At 43.8% G+C, this 25271-nt stretch overlaps 1 protein-coding gene across 13 annotated transcripts in view; it reads left to right on the top strand.

The window, feature by feature from the left end:
* The window catches only part of LOC135401577 (acetyl-CoA carboxylase-like), a 40253-nt gene that overhangs the window by 5251 nt on the left and 9731 nt on the right, over window positions 1-25271 (top strand). For 2 of the 13 annotated variants that reach the window (XM_064634058.1, XM_064634053.1), the window contains exons 2-34: window positions 3568-3682; window positions 6221-6349; window positions 6873-6899; window positions 7173-7193; window positions 7318-7444; window positions 7743-7881; window positions 8438-8629; window positions 9197-9295; window positions 9393-9505; window positions 10304-10624; window positions 10729-10839; window positions 10903-10962; window positions 11064-11389; window positions 12329-12479; window positions 12538-12641; window positions 12705-12786; window positions 13791-14131; window positions 14196-14286; window positions 15273-15491; window positions 15750-15869; window positions 16267-16456; window positions 17668-17792; window positions 18303-18416; window positions 18827-19030; window positions 19101-19219; window positions 19540-19677; window positions 20285-20381; window positions 20942-21043; window positions 21116-21172; window positions 21769-21810; window positions 21876-22013; window positions 23489-23566; window positions 24253-24342. In XM_064634058.1, the coding sequence (XP_064490128.1) occupies window positions 3568-3682; window positions 6221-6349; window positions 6873-6899; window positions 7173-7193; window positions 7318-7444; window positions 7743-7881; window positions 8438-8629; window positions 9197-9295; window positions 9393-9505; window positions 10304-10624; window positions 10729-10839; window positions 10903-10962; window positions 11064-11389; window positions 12329-12479; window positions 12538-12641; window positions 12705-12786; window positions 13791-14131; window positions 14196-14286; window positions 15273-15491; window positions 15750-15869; window positions 16267-16456; window positions 17668-17792; window positions 18303-18416; window positions 18827-19030; window positions 19101-19219; window positions 19540-19677; window positions 20285-20381; window positions 20942-21043; window positions 21116-21172; window positions 21769-21810; window positions 21876-22013; window positions 23489-23566; window positions 24253-24342 (4382 nt within the window). Of the gene's footprint in view, window positions 1-833; window positions 865-1513; window positions 1709-1934; window positions 2016-2151; window positions 2221-3567; window positions 3683-4362; window positions 4465-6220; window positions 6350-6872; window positions 6900-7172; window positions 7194-7317; window positions 7445-7742; window positions 7882-8437; window positions 8630-9196; window positions 9296-9392; window positions 9506-10303; window positions 10625-10728; window positions 10840-10902; window positions 10963-11063; window positions 11390-12328; window positions 12480-12537; window positions 12642-12704; window positions 12787-13790; window positions 14132-14195; window positions 14287-15272; window positions 15492-15749; window positions 15870-16266; window positions 16457-17667; window positions 17793-18302; window positions 18417-18826; window positions 19031-19100; window positions 19220-19539; window positions 19678-20284; window positions 20382-20941; window positions 21044-21115; window positions 21185-21768; window positions 21811-21875; window positions 22014-23488; window positions 23567-24252; window positions 24343-25271 lie in introns of those variants that run through there. The other 11 variants (XM_064634056.1, XM_064634052.1, XM_064634059.1 and 8 more) reach the window with 10 other exon arrangements.

The raw sequence follows: 25271 nt of genomic DNA, 5'->3' as shown, positions 1-25271 counted from the left end.
ACTTGAACCACTTTCAACTTCATATTTCACAGTATGAATGCTTTATAGTACAGAGGAACAAATTGAAAATGATCGTAGCCTTGTCAAATATCATTTCATGGTTCATTTGTGTGTAACTGTGTTATGTGTATGTATCTATGTGTGTAATTTGGAATGAATACATAAATAAAATTTAATTTTAATAAGAGCTGGAAAGGCAACACAGCGACCGCGGTTTTGCTGGAGTAAAGTGTACTGGAGTAAACTGGAGTACTGGAGTAAACACTGGAGTAAAGTGTACTACCATTCTAGTGCACTTTAGCCCAGAGCTCTGCTTTAGCCTTTCTCTGCTTCTTTAGCCGTTTAACCCCTGTCCCTGGCCGTCCTTGGCCGTAGAACCCGCCTGCAAGAACTGCGTCTATATAAGGCTCTCATAGCTTTTTCAATAAAAAGTATGTAGCGAATAAAAAAACAGCACCTTCAATATTATGAGCAAAAATCCGTTTGTGTTCAGACGACGTTTTGTGAATGTGAACGTTCCTAACGAGAGGACACATGTCGAAGACGCCGACGACGAGCAAATCCAGAAGGAAATTCTTCTTGCGTTGTGACGTCATTTGATTCCTGCTGTTGGTCAAGGTCCTTCCTCCTCCTCGGCAGGTATTCATAGCAGACGACGTCGTTTACGTAAGAGGAAATACGTCAATGGACAGCACGGGGAATTTTTTTTTATGGTCAGCCAACTCCCTGGAGCTCTCTATATTTATTTATTTTTCTATGGTGGCCATTAGGTAACGTGCAAAAGTATTTTGCTCTGTGCTGTGCACAGAAAAGCATTACATTTTACGTGTCATCTGTTTTCAACAGTCATGCCCCGACGCGAAGGTTAGTGTCTCATAAATAACGACATTAATTGTCTCTTCTTTTTATGACTATTTGGTAGAGTACTAGCTTGCTGTGACACTGTCGTTGGCTTGTAGGGCTTGTATGTACGTGTGTCGTCTGCTTCTGTGAAGCGTCACTTCTGCAGTTTTATCACAACTGCTTCTGAGCACTATGCTGTTGCAAAGGAAAATTGTCGAGGCGGTACACTGCCGTCCCCTTTTAAACAATCTTTCGTGCTACGTTTGTTTTCCGGGCAAGCTATAAGTAAGCTAGCTGGTGTGGATGCGATGATGGAAACATCTCCTCATTCTTACACTCTGTGTCCTTTGCGGATTTCTCAGTATTTTCGCAAACATCTTCGTTCTATCCTGTTCCTGAAGACGTCTTGAACGTGTTTCAAGTATTTCGAAGCAGAAATCTATTCTAGCATAATTCAAACGATTCAAACCATCCCGCGCTTACACAGGGTACCCGACCCTCTACGCGCCATTGAACTTGCTGCGTGAAATCACATAATTTACCGACTTGGGTGCAAAGTCCGTTCACTTCTCCAAAACAAAGCACTTGGGAACTCTTGCGGATAAAAAATCCCGTGTCATGATAAACGTGCGAATCGAAGCCAGTCTTGAAAACTAGGCGCTTTGACGTTTGCCTCATCCGATCTCGGAACTCGGAACACGCCACTATCGCACGATGCTTCGATGAACCTCTTCTGCTGCTGAAACCAAGTCTTAGGTGGTGTCGTGTCAACGTGGTTTCAAGAGTGTTGTCTGATAATGGTGCTGTTTCCAATCACGACCTTCCGGCCACGGGTAATCTAACTTCATTTGCATGCTATCATGGTGTGAGTACGGTCACTATAGGTATGAGGAAGTACCATCCAAGCAAAATATATTTAGCAGACGACATTGTAGTTACCATGAGCAAATCAATGAACGCATCGTCGGCATAGTTTTCGTGACGATTTCATTGCAGTCGACCGGTCTGTCGGCAAGTTCTTCATCAAACTATCGGGAATGATGCTGTCAAGCATGAAAATTCAAGCATGACTTTTTTTTTCTCTCGCTGCGTTAGGCCTAGCTTTCGTCATGTCAAAAAATCTATATGATTTGTTGTCGGTTCATAGACCGCATGATGGACCGGCCTCCACGGTGAGTGCGACGTGATGTTGTAATCTCCGGAACCTGTTACAGCAAAGTTGGCTTTTTGGCGACAGGGGCGATCGCACTTTTCCTTCTTCTGGCCTTGAATCATCAGAAAGGGTTTTACCATTTTACGATACGAGCACGAATGCTTTTTCTGCTCTTGCGTGTGTGGCTTTTGTCATGTTGAGCAGACTGTTTTACAAGTTGTCCAGTAAGTTGGATCATTTCTGATATCTCTCGAACAGTGTATGTCGATATCTTTCGGAGCAACGATGGAGATAATTGCTTCGAGGCGACTCCGATATATTTTATAAGATTTCCGCATGGCCGCTGGCTTGTTTTCAGTGTCTCTTGAACGTGTCTATCGTAAAATCGTCGATTGTCAACTTGTCAATTCTGGGGCGAGCTACACATAAGTTTTGAAAGGTACATTGTGCTGTTGTGCCCCACAGTTTCTGCGTGTCCTCGCTCTCGATAAATGTGCTCTAGGATTAACATTCGTTCTCTTAATCTGACATATAATTTGTGCCTTCATACACCTCTACCTGAGCTCGATTTTAAAGACTCAAAAAGCTCTGTGACAATTCCAGTACCTCTTAAACACCTGCAAGAAATTTTGAGCTGCAACATGGTCCTTAGGTTTCTCTTTATTGTCATATATATAAAGTGATATGCCCAGTGATTGCCTCACTTTTTCTTCTTCTGCCTTTTTTTTTTATATTTGTGCGTGCTTCTAAATTATCTCAAAGCTACAGCAGAAGCACACATGTTGCAAAAAATGCAAAAAAAAGAAGAGCGAAAAAGGAAAATGTCACGATGAAGACAGTGGAAAGACATTTTTAACAAACAAGCCAGAAATAAGACATGATTTGCCAACTTACCTTGAGTAAAGGGAAATGCGTCTCGGAATTGAATCTAAGCGGGGTCTTTGCCGGTAAAACCCAACACTATTTTCGTTAGCATTGAACAAGTTTTTCCAAAATACGGCACCTCTAGCAGCGTCTCGAATAGGACAGCGAGGAATCCTCGCCGTGCAATGCACAAAACTTACAATTCTGAATACAGCATAGACGTATAATAGTCCTGATGCCAATAAAAACTGCAGCTTCCTTTTTTTAGTTGAAGCTGGTAGTATGATAGTATCATACTACGTGGTAGTGTGAAGCTGGTAGTAGTATAGCAACCAAAACTACCATGTAAAACAACAACATTCTACATTTGAGGTGCACTTCAAGAACCGGGACGTCTTGGCTAGCGCATAGAAACTTTGGAAAGAAGCTGCCATTCAGGATGCTTAACTGTCCTTGTGGATAATTTTAGCGTTAACTGCTTACACCACTTTTACAGCTCAGTAGCATTACCTCTTGCATCAAGCTGGCTCTCCACACAAAGTTGCCAACCCTTGAGGACCCAGCTCGACCAACGATTTAGAGATTCTGCTGTGTCTTACGGGAGTTTTGTGCTTTCTCAGGCGGTTGTTCCTTTGTGGATGTCCAGGATAGGAACGAGGACTGTTGGAATGACGTGCAGCTTAGTGACAGTGTGACCATAATTTCAGGTTCTTCAGAAGCAGAGATGAATGGATCACATAGGAAACGGCCACAGAGTTCTACAAAGCCACCAACGATTGTCGTGGAACATTGCCAAGATGACCAAGATTCCAAAGCGTTTGGGTGAGTTGACCAGCGCTCTACGTATTTGGGGGTCCACCAGGTGGCAGTTCATGTTCTTTCGTACCAAGCAATAAGACTATCAATGGCTTACAGACTATTTGTAGGAATACTCGACAAATTACTTTCCACAATTCGTCGGGCGTGTACGTTGCTTATGGAGCCTTACCCATTCTGGCACGCGGTTGTAATTGTTGCCCACCCCCACCCATAGGGTTAAAATTCAATACGTAGGGGGAAAACAGGAGAAGGTGGGGGGGGGGGGGGGGCACCTGAACAAGTCCCTGGATATGAAGTACGCACTTGTTATGCCAAAACTTCCCTCAATCACGTATGTGGTGGAATGGCCTACAAATTGGTTGCAGATTAGCTTTTCTAAATTGGAAATGCTCATTTCTTTTGTGCTTTAACTACAGAAGGAGCGACGCTGTGCGTATGGACGAGGCTCATTGGAAGAGGGGGGCAATTTTTCGTTCCACTACAAATCCTCTTTTGAGTGAACGCAGTATCTTACGCCTCGTTAGGTAAGATTTACCCGTACACACTCGAAAGGAAAGAGACACTTACAGACAGTAAGTGATAAGCATTCCTGGCAGGCCCTATCAGCTCTCTCTCTTTTCAAGAAGGGAGTGGAAATATATTTTGGGTAACGCACGCAAAGCCGTCGTGCTTCTTTTTGCTTGTCTTTGCCAAATGATAAGGACGTAGTTTTGAGCCCCGTTGGGTAACGCTATCAGTCGAGTGCAGTCTGTGGTAGCCATGGGTGAGCGGCTCAATGGGTTAAGGTATTTGCTAACGTTTCTGTCTATTGAGCGAGAAATTATTGTGGCTTAAAGGCCTCCAAGTAGAGATGCAAGTGTAAAGCAAATGCGACGATAGTAGCGACGAATGTGAAAAGAAATGTATTTGTTGAGCGGGTAATTATTAAAATTATTGCTCGGGAGAAGTTAGAGAAGTATGGACAGTGTTACGGGGGGGGGGGGCAGAGACTCCACTGCAATGTAGACGTATGCATTAACTTCACCTTGTCTTATATTCGTATGTCATTTACTTTGTACAAACGTGTATATAGATATTATCGTATTTCCTCCATTGTCGTCGTTAGTTTGTACAAGTTATTTTTGCGCAGATTTTTTTTACACTAACGTAAACTTTCTCAAAATATAATATTGCACAATTTAGGTATTCATAAAATTTGAAAACGTATTCTCAAGTACGTTTAAGGAGGAGTTTGCTTCCTTAAAGTCCTCATTCTTCGCTGTTCATTTAGCGGACAATGCTGAGACGATCTTTTCTTTTAAAATCAGTTTTTTAAAAAAATGTGTCACCTCGCAGTTTGTGTTGAATGATCATTTGTTCTAAACGTAGCCTACAGTGTGATTTTATTTTCGTTTGTGCTTTCCTGACATTGATGGGTAAGTACCTTCGTTGCCTTCTCTCGGTTACCTTGCTGTGCACCTGCACTTGTAATTGCGCCTCATTCTTTCTAATTGAAGGTGTCTAATTATGGGTAATTTCTAAATGATTTAAGTAATCGTGGATTGTCTTTGTTGCTTGGTTCAAGCTTCAAGCAGTGATGAGCAGCGAAAGCAGCAATGAAATAAATGCTTCATCAAAATTGAGCAACAACTGATTTGAAGGGTTAATCTGTAGTACGGGGAAAATGCTAGCAAATTAAAGTGAAAAGATGCTGCTGGTCAACATATACGTTAGTACGGTAATTATGCAACTTGAGGTAGGGTTTGTGCATCCTAGGTATAAACCAGTCTGTTTGACAGTGATGGCCACTAACTACTTCTACAGTAGTTTAACTATAACTACTGACTACTTCGCGATGGAGTAGTTTAACTAGTAGTTCAACTACTTTTCAGGGGAGGTAGTTAAAACTACTTCTTTAACTACTGCAATGTGTTTTAACTACATCTATAACTGCTTATTAACGTTGTCCATCAACACCAATCCCATTCTATAGTGTTCTCGGACACCTACATATGAACCACAAGCAGTGATAAAAGTGAAGATTTAGTACACATGCACGGCACAATTGCTCTGCACCTCCGTTCTCATCAAACAAGTAGCTCAAGGTAAAAGTCGGAAGCACCATCGTGCCGTAAAGCTTGCGGCAAAATCGGAAGTAGTTGGCGCCTGCAGTAACCTAACTACCGTAGTTAACTACTCGAAATAGTAGTCTAACTAGTAGTTGCCACTACTTTTCTGCAAGTAGTTGATAACTACTTTTTAACTACAATCAGATAGTTTAACTAGTACAGTCAAACTCCTTTATAGCGAACACCTTTTTAACGAAAATACCACTACAGCAAATTTTTTTGCGGTCCCGCTGGAGCCCTATAGGTTCAATAATGGACATCCTTTTTAACGAAAATACCTTTACTGCGAATTTTTTTCGCTGTCCCCTGAGTTTTGTTGTAAAGGAGTTTGACTGTAGTTGGACTACATGTAGTTAACTACCAGCCATCACTGCTGTTTGACGTTGACAGATTTGAGTGACTTGTGTTAAGCGAGGAAAAATGCGTTTCCCAGGGACTGCCCCCGTGCCCTGTTCACCATAGACTGTTCAGATGAAGAGCTTGAAGACGGCGCGACAAAGTCAACCCAGATGTTCATAGGCGAGGACCTGAAGCGATCGCGCTCTCGGGTCAAACTTTTCAGGTAAGGCTTCCTTTTGAGTGTGCCAAGTGTGTGACGAAAGTATGCCAGCTAGAAAGTTGTCGGATGGCACACCTTCGATAGTAGCCAAACAATGTGACTTCTGGGTGGCCCGCAAAAATATTGTACTCCTTCTTGTACGTAAAAATGCATTTATTTCGGAGTTTCTTCTTTCAGTCGTGGACCAGCATGTTTTCTCTAATTGTGCGGGTTAACCTCCATGGGTTGAGACGCTGCATTGCTGGCTGTGTGATTTTAACGTGTGATTAAACAATTAATGACAACAAATAATGACAACAAAAAATGACAATAACGGATAAAATCTGTTAAATTGTCTCACCTGCTCAGTATTGTGACCACCTTAAAGTATCTTGATCCTTCCTTTATGTAGTGTGTGCCAGGTTGGCAGCAAGCCAACCCAAATGGATAGTTCCGATTTATACAGAGAACAGACCCATACATTTCTGCCGTTGCATTGACTCTGTCAGGTCATCGGCGATAAACCTTGCGTTCTCTGTTTTTCTAGCTTCTCGGGCAAGTTCCGAAATCGAGCGTGAGTATCGTGAAGGTTGCTTTTGTGCGTCGTCTGCTTTCGCTACGTGGTCCGTGTGTTTGCACGTCTGCTACCTTTTTTTTTTTTGTTCGAGCAGCATGTTGAGCTTTGATGCTCGTGTCCCCATAATTTATGTCTGCTTCTGCGGAATTAAAATTAGAGTAGACCCCGAAGGACTTGCTGATCGCTTAGTTAGGCGTCGCTGTATATTGCGTTTCAAAAAGTAATTTTTTTTTGTGCTGCGGTTAATCGAATGTTTACGTGATTCCTTAGGGCAGGTACTAGACTGACACGGTAAGTTGACCGGCAATGCATTTACGATTTGGGTGTCCCGGGTGTTTTTAAGCGTTACGTTTTATGTCCCGCGTTGTCTCTCTCTCTCTCTCTGTCTCTGTTGCTGACTCTGTGGCCTCTGCAGGCAGTCTATGTCTGGAGCACATTTGTCCAATGAGGACAGGGAATACAGCAAGGGATCCAAGGACTTTATCGTGGCAACCCCCGAAGAGTTTGTCAGTCGGTTCGGAGGTCGCCATGTCATCAACAAGGTGAGTGCGGTGTTCGTGCTGCGTTGAAAACTGTTCCAAATATTATTTTTGAAAATTTTTTTTACAAAAATGCATTAGTGCGGAAAATGTCGCGCTCTCGTCCCTCCTCTTTGCACCGACCTTTCTTCTCACGAGCCTGACAACAGTGCATTATGGGAGCCATCCGTAGCGGGGCTTCCACCATTCTGTCTGGCATCCACTACGTGAAATATTCACTCAGATGATTGAAATATAAAAAATTTCACCGATTTTAATTGAAATATTCACTCAAAGTGCGAGGACTAAAATTTTCTTTCAGATCCTGATAGCGAACAACGGCATAGCAGCTGTAAAATGCATGCGCTCCATTCGAAGATGGTCTTACGAGATGTTCAGCAACGACAAGGCCATCCGCTTTGTTGTCATGGTCACTCCCGAAGACCTCAACGCCAATGCAGGTCCGTCGACATTTTTATTCTGACAACTACAATTGAATGACGGTCCCCTTCTTTCTATTAGTATATCACGTACCAGTTCAGCAAAAATAGAATTGATGCGTAAACTACAAGATTCTTTGGGCTGTATCTTAATGCCAGTACCAGTAGATTACTGGTACTTCTACTGGTACTTACTGGTACTGGTACATCGTGTCAACAGACATGATGGTTGTAGCAAGCATGCTTTGTAGTGATATATGGTACAATCTTGGTTACGCAGTAAAGACTATGTACAGCCTCTTTGAAGTGTGATCCCAGTTTTATTCTGCCTTTGCACCCACTTCCTGCATATAGTATATACAATAACGGTAAATAATATTAATTATTATTATTAATATTAATTATATTAATAATTTTGATAATAATTGTAATAATTGAGTGATGGTATAAAATGTGACATGAAATTTGTTACCTCGATAGATAGTTTGGGACAACTTGCTTTGCTACCGGACGGATGTTGAACATGAGGTGCCATCTGGTGCGCGGGAAAAATTGATCAATTACAAAATGTTTTCAGAGTACATAAAGTTGGCAGACCACTGCGTGCCCGTACCTGGTGGATCCAACAACAACAACTACGCAAACGTCGACCTCATCCTGGACATAGCCAAGAGAGTTGGGGCGCAGGCGGTTTGGGCCGGATGGGGCCATGCGTCCGAGAACCCCAAACTGCCGGAGTTGCTCAACAAGAACAAGATTGCCTTCATGGGTACGTCTTTTTGTTGTGGGTTGTAATTGTAACGACAAGGCAGTGCGTGTTGTCTGTCACAGTTCTATGGAACAGCCTCCCAAATTTTTGGGTAGGTGTTTGTCGTTGGACCATTTGTTCTTGCACTTGAAACTGTTGAGCTTTATCAACAGTTTCGCAACATAGTACATATCTGCAGTGGAAGCTACAAAGGAAGTGTCCATTTATTCTATCTATGAGTGACACAATCTTAGCCTAAGAAAATTCCACGATGTTACTTCGGAACGGACCGTAATATACGAGACTACGAGATGCTGCATAGACTACTTGTAGCTACATGTTGAATCTCAAAGGAGTCGTGTCAGAAAGGAGCTTTTTTGTCTTCTATGAGTTCCTTAAAGGGGGACTTTTGAAGAAAATCTGTTACTTTTACGATTATTGACGCGTTTCCAACGCAGTTACGAAATATCTCGGCTGAAAACTGTGCAGACGTCACAAAAAAATTTTTTGAAATGGTAGCGGCCTGAAAATTCATTTAGAAATGATGACGACTTAACACACACGTGACTCACATGTGACTCACTGCAGGTCCGCCAGACAAGGCAATGTGGGCATTGGGTGACAAGATAGCTTCTTCGATAGTTGCTCAGACTGCCAGTGTTCCAACACTTCCTTGGAGCGGGTCTGGTACGTTGCTTTTTTCTCATGTCTGCAGGACAGTTGATCTGTGCTGAAAAGTGCTATGATGCGAGCGCAATCGTGCGGATTTATCGTTTGAATGCAGGACTTAAAGCCGACTGGAATGAAGAGGATATGGCTCAGTCCAAGAAGCGACTGAAAATCAAGCCCGAGCTCTACAAAAAGGGCTGCGTCTCTGACGTTGACGACGGTCTCGAGGTTGGTGCGCTTGAGCCGCGATTCTTTCCAGACGCTTCTTAATAACGAGATATCTACGATAGTGGAACCCCTTTATTGGGAACTGGTCGGGGGCCAGTTTTACTGCACTTTTTGTGGAGTAAGAATGCGCGAAAAACATGCATTGGGTCAAGTAATGGAAATATATTCAAGGATGCTTTTTTTGTGTTTCAATTACGTTTTAACACCCTCCTCATTTTGTAACACACAGTATTATTACTAAGGCCCTTCCTTTTCTGCGATTCCGCGGCTCTGCAAAAATTTGTGGAATTATGGGTCTGCCGCGGAATATGAGGTTTTGCTTACCCCTGCTTTGGTGTCCATAGCTGTCAAGTACCTCTGTGTGACAGTAAACTCTGTACATGCAGAGAGGTCGCTTAGCAAGTACAATTTGATGGTCAGTGACAAACGTCACTCCCTCTCAAAAAAATATACAATGTACCTCATTATGCTTAGTCACAAAAGTTTTTGGAGTTGTAACTGTGTTCCTCCACACTAAGAGCTAACAGAGTATTCTCTGTCTGAACTGAGGCAATTTGCCTTTTACCGCGGAAAAATGCAGAATTCATAGTTCCCTGCTGCGGAATTCAGGATTTGCCGCAGCAGAAACAGAAGGACCTTAATTATTACCTAGTTCAGAAGCTACGTTCTTTTTACATTCATGATGCTACTTGCGATGAGCCTAATAAACGGCATTTCGACCTGGATCCGAGAAATTTTGGAGGCAAATTTTTGCCCTCTATAAAGAAAGAGAGTGAGAGTGATGCATTTGTTTTTCAGGCCGCTCAGCGCATTGGCTTCCCCGTGATGATCAAGGCGTCGGAAGGGGGTGGCGGCAAAGGAATCAGGAAAGCGGAGAGCGCCCCGGAGTTTCCCGCCTTGTTCCGCCAGGTGCAAGCCGAGGTACCTGGTTCGCCCATTTTCATCATGAAGTTGGCCACGTGCGCTCGCCACCTGGAAGTGCAGCTCTTGGCGGATCAATACGGCAACGCCATCTCTCTCTTTGGCCGCGACTGTTCCATCCAGAGGCGTCATCAGAAAATCATAGAAGAGGCACCGTGCATAGTGGCCAAACCTCACGTGTTGGAGAACATGGAAAAGGTGTGCCCATTTAATTAATCAATTATTTTGGACACGAGAGTGAACTTCTCGGAGGGACTTGCGCATCCATAGCATTGGCTAAAGGGTAGCATGCGTCGCTTCAGGCAGCTGTGCGCCTTGCCAAGATGGTGGGATACGTGAGTGCTGGGACCGTAGAGTACCTCTACAGCGAGGATGGCAACTTTTACTTTCTCGAGCTCAACCCTAGGCTGCAGGTGAGGAGGCATTAACCTTGTTGCACCTTCAACTGATTAGTCACGGTTTCCGTTCCTTCGCAGGTGGAGCATCCGTGCACAGAAATGATAGCAGACGTCAACCTTCCGGCATGCCAACTTCAGGTGAGACTTTATCTCTGGTTATTTTTACTACAAGTTACTGCAGCTTAGGTTTAGTCACTGACCAAGTGCTCCGTTTACTGCTTACCACACCCCATCTGCAGATTGCCATGGGCTTGCCTCTCCACCACATCAAGGATATTCGACTACTTTATGGGGAGTCCCCTTGGGGAGACTCTGTCATAGATTTCGACAACCCACCTCAGCGTCCCAGGCCGCTGGGTCACGTCATCGCGGCTCGGGTCACGTCGGAGAATCCCGACGAGGGGTTCAAGCCCAGCGCTGGCACCGTGCAGGAACTCAACTTCCGCAGCAACCGTAACGTCTGGGGCTACTTCAGCGTCGGAGCCTCCGGCGGATTACACGAGTTTGCAGACTCGCAGTTTGGGCACTGTTTCTCCTGGGGAGAAGACAGGGAGGAAGCTCGAGAGTGAGTAGCTGTTTCTTTTTTTTTTTTTCTTCCGCCCTCAACTGTCAGTAGGTAGAGGTGGTCCCTGCGGCACTTGAGCATGATGCGCCCAGCATCTACCAGAAGCGGTCAAAACTAACGGGCTGTTCGATAAAATATTGTTTTTTTTTTCAGCCTCTTTCGCGTGGCTCGAGGGATGACGCGCACTGACTTTAGGACAGCCCTCGTACAGCGATATCTCTCGCCTGACCATCAAATTTGCCAATGATACGAATCACTCACTCACTCATCACTCATCCTGCACTCATCGTTATACGCGTATTTTCCCACCTCTTATTAGTAGCGAGGTTGAATAGAGGCCCGCATTAAGGATAGAGCCTGAAGTTTTAGGGTTTTACCTGATTCTTCCCCGAATTTGCACCCTGAATTGAAGGTTCACCCTTTAGGGTGAAACCTGATTTTTACCCGGCAAATTCCCCTCGCTAGGATGTCTGTAGGAATGCATTAATTTGCTTTTTGGTAGCAAATGCAGTTACATCACCGTTTGTACCAAACCACCACAGTTAGTTTGAGTAACTGAACCCGATTTCTCCCAGAATTTAGCATACCGGCTGTTTTTTTCACCCGAATTCGCATGAATTTAGTGCACACGTTTATTTACCCGATTTTTACCTTCCGAATTTTGAAAAAAATATTTCCCGAAAACTTCAGGCTCTAATTATGGAATGTCGAGATGAAAGAAGCGGAAGACTCGAGGGCATAGCGGCATAGTTGCGGTTAGAATGCAATTACGCATACTTGCACGTATATTACAGATGCGCAAATATTCGAAATTTCAAATTGCAATTCAATATTTCCGATATTCTGCGCACATTTTCATTCAAAAATTTGGTTTGGAGTATGTGAGCTTTTTTTTTCTAATATTGTACTGTTTGGGCAACTTTCTATGGATGCTTCTAGGAACCTCGTACTTGCGTTGAAAGAACTGTCCATCCGCGGTGACTTCCGCACGACGGTTGAGTACCTCATAACCCTTCTGGAGACTGAAGCTTTTTTGGGAAACACCTTCGACACTGGATGGCTGGACAAGCTCATTGCAGAGAGAGTACAGGTGAGTACAAACCTGCAATGACTATGACTGACAAATAATAAATGTATTTTTCTTTGAGGCTGGAAAACCAGACACGATGCTGTCCGTAATCTGCGGCTCTCTCCATGTGGCTCACAGAACTATTCGCGAGAACCTGACAAATTTCCAGACCTGTCTCGAGAAGTAAGCATCTTTTTTCCCGTGGATAAAAAGGAATCCACGTAAAATCAATTTCTGCCATTTCAGAGGACAAATCCTGCCAGCGACCACGCTGACAAACACACTGACGGTGGAATTAGTTCACGAGGGCATCAAATATACTGTACAGGTACGCCAAGTCTACTTTGTCTTGTACTTTACTCATCTTCTTGGTCTTGGTTACTATCCAAACCTTCGGACAATTGCGACTGGCATCCCATCAAAGTTACATTGTTTCGTTCGATGGGGGGTGGGGGGGAGAACGCCCAGTAATTCCAACATACGACATTGCTCCTTGACAGAGGGCAGCACGAATGAGTCCGCTGAAGGTCGCTTCGAAATAGCCCCGGTGTTTTCACGTTCTCTAGATGACCCACCCGGGTGGCAGACCTGTACTTTAAAACGGACCTTGTAGGTAAATAAACTGGAATGGTAATAAATGACGATAACTAATAATACAGGTAATGAACGATAGTTGTACCTGGCGCAGTCTGTTGCTATGTACAGTGAGGGCGATACAGGGCCTAGTTCTTGCTCGAAAGTAAACAACTGGGAATTGCATGACGTTGGTGCACATTCTCTATTGGTGCGTGTTATACACCAAACGTTTTTCAATCCTGACTAATTTTAGGCAGTGCGCATTATACGGTAGAAAATACGGTAAGTAGGGTAGTTTGTATTGCCTTTTCAAAGGAATGATACATTTGACATGATACAACAATTCATACAGGAAGGATACGTTGTAGTATCTACAAAAACATAAAAAACAAAAATAAAAGAGAGAGAAAGCTTGTCTTACTGAACTTTTCAACCTTCGAGAGAATAAAGAGGGTTTACTCCCTTACATGTTTAATAAATTCAGCGCACCGGCAAGCAACACAGTAAACAACATAGGAATTGACGTTTCGGGTCCCATACGGGTTATGATGGGACCCGTATAACCCGTATGGGACCCGAAACATCAAGTCTTACGTTGTTTACCGTGTTGCTTGCCGGTGCGCCAGATTTATTAAACGTGTCTACCCCCAGCCACTGGACTATATTCCCTGACGTGTGTTTTACCTAATTTTTACCTAATTAGGCTTAGAAAGCGGTATGGTAAGGGTTATGGTAAGAGTGGATTTTCCTGCGTAGGTATCCCAGTGCGGACCGACAACCTACTTTCTCGTGTTGAACGACTCGTGGCGCAAAGTGGAGGCTCACCGTTTGAGCGACGACCGACTGTTGCTCTCCATCGACGGTGCTTCCTACACGACCTACATGAAGGAGGAAGTGGATCGTTACAGGGTTGTCATCGGCAACCAGACCTGCGTCTTTGAGAAGGAGAAGGATCCCACGGTTCTCAGATCGCCATCCACAGGAAAGCTGTTGCAGTTCCTGGTCGAAGACGGAGCGCACGTCGTCTGCGGCCAACAGTACGCCGAGATCGAAGTGATGAAGATGGTGATGACGCTCACCGTGGAAGAATGCGGCTGGTGAGTCGATGTTGTGCACCAAACGTCCCGCTATAATATTGCCGACGAATAAATATTCCCGCAGCGTACATTTCATCCGACGCTCTGGCGCTGTTCTGGAGGCTGGCTGTGAGCTTGCAAGGCTGGAGCTTGATGACCCTACTAGGGTTAACAAGGTACCGTTCAAAGTTTATACGTAACTAGAGGTGCCAAATAGTATCGCGCCAAGAGTAACAATTAGGCCACGGTTAACGTGGTTACAGTTATGGTTGACACGGTTACGGTCGCCACTCAAACACGTGTCGGCGAGTTACACGTGGACGAAGCGCATTCTAAATGGCAACGCAGTTCTAATAGTGAGAATGATGGCAAACTCAAGAGGTGCAGGGCCTTACATGGTATCGGCGGTTACGTTTAGACCCTGAAGTTTTCGGGTTTTATATTTTTCCAAATTCGGGGGGTAGAAATCGGGTCAATAAATTGATGTCGAAAATTCGTGCAAATTCGTTCAGAAAGACTGCCATCAAACTGAGTTCGGGGAGAAATCGGGCATTGTTGCAGAATAAACGTTCACTGTACCGTTTATCCAGAGTGCCGGAAGTAAGGGGCAGTCGCATATTTTGTCAGATACTAGTATGTCGATGCCTTGAGGTGCCTAGCCTAGGTGCAGTTTTGCAGGTAGAAATCGGGTTTAACCCCAGATAGGTGAACCTCAATTCGGGGTGCAAATTCGGAGAACAATCGGGTTTAACCCTAAAACATCGGGGTCTAGTTATGTTGCCCTCGGAAAAGCTTTTGACAAAAAGCTGTATCGACCCGGAACTAGATAAAGAACTTTCGTGCTCTAAACAAACTTACCTGTTCGGCGACGTTCCAAGTCTAATTCGTCGCCGCAACCCCGATTTCGCGGAGCTCGATGTACGACGGTACCCAGATATAACGATCGGATCTCGCATTCCCATCGACATCGTCATAAACGGGCTCTGCTGTACAGGAATATTATTCTCGGTGTGCAAAAGAAAAGTTTTATTAATTTGAGTAAGACGTAAGAATAGTGTGCTGCATAGCCAAAGGTAACTAGCTACGAGAGCCGAGTTGCATCAAGAATAAGAAATAAATTTATTTATTTATATATTTAAATAAATTAAATAAATTGTTGCAGGCTCAGCCCTTCGCCGGAACATTTCCTCCTGCGGAGTCTGAAGGCTGCTTGGCTGGGGAGAAATTGAATCAGCAGTTTCTGGCAGCAAAGAAGGACCTTGAGAACGTCCTGGACGGTTATGTCTTGCCCGACCCTTACTTTGTACCTGACACCGTGGCCTCGCTGGAGACGTTCATGAGAACGCTCAGGGATCCCTCCTTGCCTCTCATGGAGCTCAAGGTAGGACTCACCTCAAACAAACGAGGTTTTCATTTGCGAACAGTCTGCTTTTCAGAGATACCTTTCGCGGAACCTCCGATCCTCCTCCTTCGTATTATTTGTATTAGTTTGTGTTTTCCAGGACAAAAACTGTGAGCCACATAAGCCCCACATAATTCCACGTTTTTAATTTTTTTTTTCTAAGAAATATCACTTTTTAGGGGGTTGGATTATGAGTTCCGAGGGTTGATACAGTTTTTGCAAAATTTTGCGTCGCAGGACATAATCTCATCCATCTCCGGCCGCATTCAGCCGACAGTGGAGCACAGCATTCGGCAGCTGATGAAGATGTACGACAAGAACATCACCTCCGTCCTCGCACAGTTTCCGAGCCAGCAGGTGAGCGTCATTCTTTCTCTTTGATGGTTTAAAAGTACAGGTGCAATCTCGGTACTCTCACGTCACAATTGACCCAAGCAGCACAACATCTTGGCACAATATCGGTCCAATATTGGCAATACCGGCCCAATATTGGTCCAACATTGGACCAATATTGGGTCCAGATGCCGTGCTGCTTGGGGAGTTGTTTAGAAAATTAAAATTGGAAGATCCAACCACACATTGCTCCTCAAGTATGGCAGTTGCAAAACTAACGCATGCATGCGCATAACACTGGGTCTAAAACAAAACGGGTCTGCTCATCGCAAGCAGTGGTTACTTTCCCAGCAGAGCAATTTTACTGTCCGCTGCTTTACGGTACCTCTGAAATAAACACTTTCCATGCACGTCTTCTCAGATTGCAAGCGTGATAGACAGCTATGCAGCGACGCTGCAGAAACGTGCAGACAGGGATGTCTTCTTCATGGCAACCCAGGGCATCGTGCAGCTGGTGCAACGGTACCGGAATGGCATCCGCGGCCGGATGAAGAATGTGGTGCAAGAACTCCTGCGGCAGTACCTCAACGTGGAGGTGGACTTCCAGCAAGGTACACCACTTTCTATAGCTTTTATATTGCTCCTATTTTTATATTGCTTTTATATTGCTTTTATTTATAGCTTTTATATTGCTCCTAATGCTCCTATTTTTATATTATTTATGTTGCTCATTTTGCAGGCTGTTAATTTATCGACAGTAGAGGTGCACAAATATTGAAATTTTCAAGGACGAATCGAATACCGATATCTGCAAGATTGCCCTTGGAATATCTTATCAAATTTTGAACATCACGTGATGGGATAAAGGCTTCTAAGAGTAACAGTTATATGCCCCAGTAAACTGACATCTTGTGTGCTGCTGATCCTTAGAAAAATGCCCACACGCTCGAAAAGGGTTAATAATAAGGAATATGAGAGCTGTGTGAATATTCGAAATTTTCGAATACGAATGGAATATCAGATGCTGTTCACAACCCACTTTCATACTATTCGAAATTTTCTAATATTGCTATCGCCATTCTGCAAGTGGGCTTCGCCTCGTTGCATCTAAGAGTTAGGTGAAGCCCACTTGACGTTACCGCCATTGTTGTTGGCTTCATTCTGCAAGTCGGCTTCACATCATTACACCCGCATGGGCAAAACATCTCAAAATATTTCACTGTGAGGTATTAAAAATTATTTGAATTGGATTTAGCTTGTGAATAAATTATTTGGATTCGATTCACAATGGAAAATTTGCTGTTCGTACAGCTGTAGTATTGGCATAACATAATGAGGCATACATGCGAATCTGCGCATGTACAGTCGTATTATTTTTATGATGAAGCAGTGCATTGTGCCCATGAGGTAAACTGAAAACTGTAAAAACAATTTGGGGGACCTCAAAAATTCTTCGTAGACACTGAAAACCTGTATTGGTGTTGTAAGTGCTAGTGAAACAGACAGACAGAAGGGGAAGTAATAACATGTTGAGAAGGTGGGATGGTTTACCAATAAGCACATCTCAGCTCGCAGGTTATCAAGATGGATAAGGAATGTCGTCTTGACAGGAAACTCTCTTAAATTGAAACCCCGACTGTGCTGGCACACGCGAGACCACCGTTTCTAACAGTAACGCGTAGTTTGGAACAGCAGCGTAGCCAGAAAAATATTTCGGGAGCTTTACACGGGGCAAGTGTGTGCTACTCGTAGTTTCGGTTTCAGTATTCATAATTTTGAACAATGCATCTATTGGATTGTGGTTGGCATTTACTTCCAACAGGGCATTACGACAAGTGTGTGGCTCAACTCCGAGAGAAGCACAAGGACAACATGTCCGCTGTTGTGGACAAAATTTTCTCCCACCTGCAGGTTGCCAAGAAGAACATGCTCATCATTAAGCTCATTGTAAGCCCTCCCATATATATAATATATATAATCCTCTTTAACCCAAGAATGGTATTGTAGGTGCCTCCTTATTTTCTTTGTGTGTTTAACCACCAGACGACAACACAGTGTTTGGAACGTATTACGTGGAATTTCTTTAGGTCATACTTTAGCTTGAGAAAGCTAATTTAAAAAATAAATAAATAAAAATAACGCCATCTTTCAGGTGATTGCATCAGCGACACCTAAGTATAGTGTTGTCTTAATTATTGTTAGTTGGGCCTCTACAAGTTACGTTATTTTCCTATTTAAATGTAATAACAATGTGCAGCCAAACCATGTTACAACAAAATGGTGTTTTTTATCGTGTTGTTTGCCTTTGCGCAATTTGTGGCGTAAATGTTTTCAAAATTAAATCCGTTTCGATACGTACGATGGAAGAAAACAGGATACCCGTCAGTTTCATTCTTTTGAAGGTTGGGCTATATGACTATACGTAGTTGATCTCCGTGACATGGACACTTGTTTCAGGACCACTTGTGTGGCCACGAGCCTGGCTTGACTGACGAGCTATCTTCAATACTCAATGAGCTGACCACTCTGAGCAAGACCGATAATGCCAAGGTTGCCCTCAGAGCTAGGCAGGTGAGCGCACGAGCAACTTTGAAGGACATGAAGGAAAAGCTGACTAAACATGAGTGACTACATAGAAGCGAGCTAAATTTATTTCACATATCTGGTACTTAGCGCTTTTTTTTCTTTTTTTACGAATGCTTCTCTGCTCTACTTTTTCATCAATGTAGCGCAACATACAGAAATGCATCAAATTCTGTTATGCCTGCAATATATTGTGGGTAAACCCAGTCTGTAAACAAGTGGGTTGTTACCAAAGTTTTCAGTGTTTGATTTTTTCATTTAAAACTTGGTACAATAATTTACTTCGCAATTTCGAGACCCGAGGAGTAAAAAAAAGAGGCACTGAATTTCGTGACGGTGATAGGTGTACGATAAAATAAGAGAAGAGAGAGATGAAATTTGGTATTTGATTATCGTAGGTGTTAATAGCGACTCATCAGCCTGCATATGAGCTACGCCACAACCAAATGGAGTCCATCTTCTTGTCGGCGATTGACATGTACGGCCACGACTTTTGCCCCGAAAACCTGCAGAAGCTGATAATGTCTGAGACCTCCATATTTGATGTGCTGCATGACTTCTTCTATCACCACAACATTGTCGTCCAGCGTGCAGCTCTTGAGGTAAGTGCTAGCCATTTTTCTTTTTTCAATCCCAAGGGGTTCTTGCGGCAAGGTTTCCTCTATATTCCAGGTGTATGTGCGGCGGGCTTACGTCTCCTATGACCTGACGTGTCTTCAACATCTCCAACTCCCATCGGGAATCTGCGCAGCACAGTTTCAGTTCCTCCTCCCAAGCTCACATCCTAACAGGTACCTTCCTCTTGACCACAAAGTGTTCTATGTGTATACATGTAGGATTTGCTACTCGAAATTGGACCTCCAAATTGGAAGTCACTTTGGGATATACTATAGCGATGGGACTGATTTCAGCCATCTTTATTCGGGCACAGTATCATGCCCGCGACACCTTGTGTGTGACTGGGGGGGGTTCAAGTTCAAGGACATGAGTACTTCGTGAGCTTTCGTGAGGCCCAATTTTGGCCCAATATTGGCCCAATCTTGTGCCAATATTGGGCCAACATGCTGTTCTGCTTGGGATGGACATCTCTTTAAAGGCACTTGTGTTGCAGGCAGGCACAGCTCCCCGTCGAGCCCAGCATCACTTCCGAGGACAGCACTGGCAGCACCTGGGAACATGAAGCTCCCGACCTTGACTCCCAGAGACTTGGCATCATGGCTGCCTTTGGCTCTTTTGACCAGTTTGCCAAGTGAGCAAAGTGCATAACTGTTACGACCATATCGTAAAATGAGCGTGGGAGAAGCACACGAGTTACCCAGATTTTATCGATTTACTTTTATTTACTTATCGCAAATACCTTAAGGTCAGCAGATGCACAAACAACACGTACGTACGACTACCGTAGCAGACGACAGCAATAGCTCCCATGAAAACGCGTAGAGTGATGATGGTGATGAACCTCAGAATGAAACTCGCTCCTACTGTAGCACCTTCGGTGCAGAGTAGTATTACTAAATAAAAAAAATAAAAAATGGAATGTAAAATCAGGTGAAAGAAGATATTTTTTTTAGTAGAATTAATTCGAGAAGAACACAGACCAGGGCCTGTGCTTTAGTGAGCTTGGTTTTTCTGGTCTTCCGGGTTTACCCAAAAGAAATGATTATGCAAATGGAAGAACAGGTTTTAGATACATACCTGACTATTTAATTACCTTATGATACTGTGGTGAGGCGACCGGTAGAGACAACTATGATGGTTGTGTCTCAGTATGTCCTGCAGTGGGTGTGAAACTTGTTGGTAACCTCAACAGTACAGTCTGTAGCGTTTTTATTGCATGTGCTTTTTCTTGTGTGCAGCGATTTTGACAGCCTCCTGGACTTCTTCTGCTGGACTCCCGCCATGCGGATGACGGAGTACGACGGTGCAACTACTTTCCACGGTGCAGTCGAAAATGTACATGTCGTCCAATAGTTTGTGCAGAAACGTGCAGGAAGCACACTTATTTCATTGACAGTATTATGATTGTGTTTTTGCATGGTCTATATTTAGACCCTGATGTTTTAGGGCTAAACTCGATTTTTCCCCGAATTGAGGTTCACCTATCTAGGGTTAAACCCGATTTCTACCTGCAAAACTGCACCTAGGCTAGGCACCTCGAGGCATCGACGTACTAGTTTCTCACAAAATACGCGACTGCCCCTTACTTCCGGCACTCTGGATAAACGGTACAGGGAACGTTTATTCTACAATAATGCCCGATTTCTCCGCGAACTCAGTCTGATGGTAATTTTTCTGCCCGAATTGGCATGAATTTTCGACACCAATTTATTGACCCGATTTCTACACCCCGAATTTGGAAAAATATAAAACCCGAAAACTTCAGGGTCTATCTATATTATCCGGATATTTGAAGCATACAACACGCATTGCCGCATTTATGTCGTCCGTGTCGATCGTGAAATGTTGCACTTTCCACCCATGACGATTTTTTTTTTCTTTTTTTTTTTTCCTAGAACCTGGAACCAATGCACATCCTCAACATTGCCATCCGTACGGATCCTCCAGAAGAAGATGAGCAGTACGCTGCCAAGTTGTATACCTTCTGCCATGAAAAGGTGCTAAGAGTGATCCCCCCCCCCCCCCCCTATGTATTTCCAGTTGTCACAATTTGTTTCTGCTTCATTCAGAGTACCATCATGAAGGAAAAGATGATTCGGCGGATCACGTTCCTCATGCTGCACAAGGTAAATGGGAAAGTAGGTTTCACTATTTCTATTTGCGCTGGTGCTGGGATTAACACGTTGATATAAACTGTTTTACGACACATGCTGTGGCATCAGTGTTAACCGCTTTTCTTTTTAGTACATTAACAGTAACATATGTCTTTAATATAAAGTGCACGTAAATATTTGGGGCCTCGTTTTTTCGGGTCTTATAACGATTATAGCAGAAGCACGAGGCAACGAAAAGTTAAGCCAATGTAAATTTCGATGAAGGGAGCTGATTATTACGTTGCAGGCCAAACAAAAGTTTGGAATTAATGTGAGTCTACTGTAGTAGTAGAGTTTGGAGCTGCCGTAGTACCTTAAATAGTACCTTAAAGTACTCCAACAAGTGAAAGTTGCCCATAAGGCCCGCGCATCTAAGCCACGGTGTCGGCAACATTGCGCATGTCGTGCTTGAACGCCTAAATTTGGGACATTGATCCAGTACTGTATCGATTGTGTATTAGCTGTACCTTTAGCTGTTGGTGGACAAATGCCTTCTGAATGTGTTGTTTCAATTAACAGTGAGTTGAGTCTGTCATTTTTTTTTAAATACAAAGTTTTTCTCTCCATAGAGACGCTTCCCACAGTACTACACATTCCGCTACAGAGACGACGTAAGTACTCAGCGGACAAACCGAGCGGACAGGAAGAAATAAGATTCGTAATAAATATTCTGCAGTATATGGAAGACAAGATATATCGACACCTGGAGCCGGCCCTTGCCTTCCAGCTGGAAATCAACCGTCTGCGCAACTATGACCTGGACGCCATTCCCACGTCGAACCTCAAGATGCACCTCTACCTCGGAAAAGCCAAGGCATGTTTTTCTTCCCACTAGAAACAATTATTCTTTTTGAGGTACCGTCAGCGTGCGTGCCATTACGAGGCTGTTTTGGCACCTTGTTGTGTCTCTGTTACTATACAGGGTGTTCAAAATTAAGCTTTCACGAGCGCTACGCAAATCCAGCGATGACAGGAAACCGGATGATAACTTTACGCTACTTGTGTAAGAAACAGGTGCTGCTAATTATGTAGCACCTGTTTCTTACTCGAGGAACAGAAAAATAGCACCAGTTTTGCTTTTGTTCGCTTATTTATAAAGTGCTAGTGAAAGCTTAATTTTGAACACCCTGTATATGTCCAACTGACGACCGTGTGTACTTCAGTGGGTGAAAACACACGAATGTCGCAACGTACGTATCGGCCTGGAAGGATGCAAGGGACACTTTTAATTATTAAATGGGAAGCTTACCTTTTACTTATATGCAGGGATCGGAACCGGTATTTTTTTCGGTCCGGTTTGGTTTCGGGTTCGGGCGTATTGGTTTGGGTTCAGGTTTAGCTCCGCTGAACCGAAATTATCAGCTTGAACTGGTTCAGGTATACCGGTTCAGCTCAGGTTCACCTTGTAGCTTGAGAACCCCCCGCACATACACAGAAAAAAAAAAAAAAATCTGTCAGCGGTAGGGACATTTACAGGGATTGGAACCGTTACTTTTTTCGGTCCCGGTGTAACCGGTTCATGGGCAGTAATTTCGCTACATGAAAGCGAGCTTACGCTCCCCGTACATGGTTGAGAATGGTGCAAGATAACCATTTCAGGTGAGTCAAAAAAAGGTCTGGCAGTAGTAAAATTATTTCATCTCTGAACCGATTCCCGAATCGATACCCATATAAATTTTTTTGGTTCAGTTCCGGTTCAGTTCAAGACAGGCAAAAAAATTGTTCAGTTCAGTTCGGGTTTGTCAGAAAATAGTTTTTTTTTTTTCCGGTTTTCCGTTTGGGTTCAGTTCCGGTTCCGATCCCTGCTTATGAGTCAGTTTCTCATAAAAGCGAGACTTCTGCCAAGAGAAAAAGGGGTAAGAAATGTATCACTGTAACAGTATGCGGAAACGCGACCGGCGCGAAACGATGCAGCTTACTTGTCGTTCGCAAAGCAAGTAAGCCTCGCGGTTTTGTGGGGATTAAAAATTCCTGTTGATACGTAGCTAGGGAAAAAGCAGTAATTTGATATTTTCCTGAATTGGGTTTGCGATACTCACTTTAGCGGGGTTCGTGATTGGGTTGGGCTTATCATCGCAAACGACATTTATAGAGTCGCGGCAGAAGATTTCCTATCTTGAGCCGTTTTGACGCTTGTTTGTAAATAAATATTCTGGAAAGAAACAGCCAGAACGCATCGAGCCCTCTTTTTCGGAGCGGCTCCCTTTAGTTGGAACAAATGTTGGATGGAGTTGGAATTGTAGTTTTGCTCTCTGTCAGATGTAAGAAAGGAGTCTCTTGTTTTGCTAGGTCCCTAAAGGACAAGAAGTGACGGACTATCGCTTTTTCATCCGGGCCATCATCCGTCATTCAGACCTCATTACCAAGGTTAGTGTGGTTGGTGTTTGTGTGGCTTGTGCAGGTACAGCATGCATGCTCCATAGCACCTATGTTGACATAACACATTTCAGCTGACTTGCTTTTCATGACTGTCCTATCTCCTGCGAACTGAGCTCAACATTTTAAACTGCTTCGCTGGTGGTGAGCTGACAAACCGTTGCACACAAGTGCACTCCCTGTGCACCGCTGCACCCCCTTTCTCGAGCATGTGCACATTTTCGCACAAAAAAGGTGCAGCTATCATTACCTCTCCAAACCGCCGGATTAAGAATGGAAAACAATAAATAAAATAAAATTACCCAGCTAAGGTTGTTGTGATTAGCTTTCCAGCAGGAAAAGCAAGAAATAAGGTTGCAGGCGTACCCTGTATCCGCCTGTGAAATGAGAATGCAGTTGATCGCCGGGGGACATATCCTCCGCTCCCTCCCGTTGTGCTTTTTTTTAAAGTTAGGGGATTTTTTTTTATCCATATAATGCAACTTTTTTTTAAAGTCGGGATCGGGACATATCCTCCACCCCCCTCAGAAGCTTCCCTGGATCCGCCCCTGCTTGTGATATGTACACTAACGTTGATGTTGTTACGTTCTTGGTTTACCAGCAGGATGCTTGCGAGCCAATGTATAAGAGACACATTTCTAGTAAGAATGAGAGAAAATTTGTCTGTGATTCCGTAGGAAGCATCCTACGAGTACATGCAGAACGAAGGTGAGCGTCTCCTACTCGAAGCCATGGACGAACTCGAGGTGGCCTTTACACATCCAGCCGTAAGTTATTGCTCAAAGTTACTTTTTCGAGCTCGGCGTTTGACAACATGCACCTCTCGCCATTGAAATCTGTGTATTTATCTGACACTGTATGAACTTTGTATGAACGGATGTCCGTCAACACAAAGCCCTCCGGCGCGCTTCCTCACGGGGGTCGCGATTTGTGACCTTCAATTCGATACAACGAAAGAAATTGTGGATTTCGTTATATATGGAGGTTGGACTACATCAGCCAAAACAGGTCTGGGCAGCCCTACCGATCCTAGAGACGCGCTTTCGTGGGAATAAGTTGGAATTTCCCCGGTCACTCAGTAACTTAGTTCCGAGTGCCTCTCGTAGGGTGATCTGTTCCAACCAGTGCAAGTGCCGCAAGATGTCACCATACGTGACATCGGAGCTTCCGTACACTGGCAAAATTTGCATGTTGTAACCGCGGGACAATAACAATCAATCAATCAATCAATCAATAATCACAGGACAGGATGGAAGGGCACAGATATATTGTTCCTGGACTTACATATTCCATGTCGTGTAGCATTTCGATGCTCTGAAGTCTCAACATGTCTTCAACAATTACACCAACCTTAATCTCGTTTTCAGTACGAGGTTCAAATCCACACAATATAGGGCTACGTGTTTTTTGTTGTTGTGTTGGATACGGTATACGTAGTTTTTTTGTTGTTGTTGTGGTTGTTGTTGTTGTTTTGGGCAGTGATGGCCAGTAGTTAACTACATGTAGTTAAACTACCTGATTGTAGTTAAAAAGTAGTTATCAACTACTTGCAGAAATATAGTGTGCAACTACTAGTTAAACTACTATTTCGAGTAGTTAACTACGGTAGTTAGGTTGCTACAGGCGTCAGCTACCGTACTTCCGATTTTGCCACAAGATTTACGGCATGACTGTGCTTCCGACTTACCTCGAGCTA

The sequence above is a fragment of the Ornithodoros turicata genome, chromosome 7 (assembly GCF_037126465.1).
Source record: "Ornithodoros turicata isolate Travis chromosome 7, ASM3712646v1, whole genome shotgun sequence".
Classification (NCBI taxonomy): domain Eukaryota; kingdom Metazoa; phylum Arthropoda; class Arachnida; order Ixodida; family Argasidae; genus Ornithodoros; species Ornithodoros turicata.
Note: the sequence above shows the minus strand (reverse complement) of the source record. Positions and strands in the feature narration are given on the sequence as shown.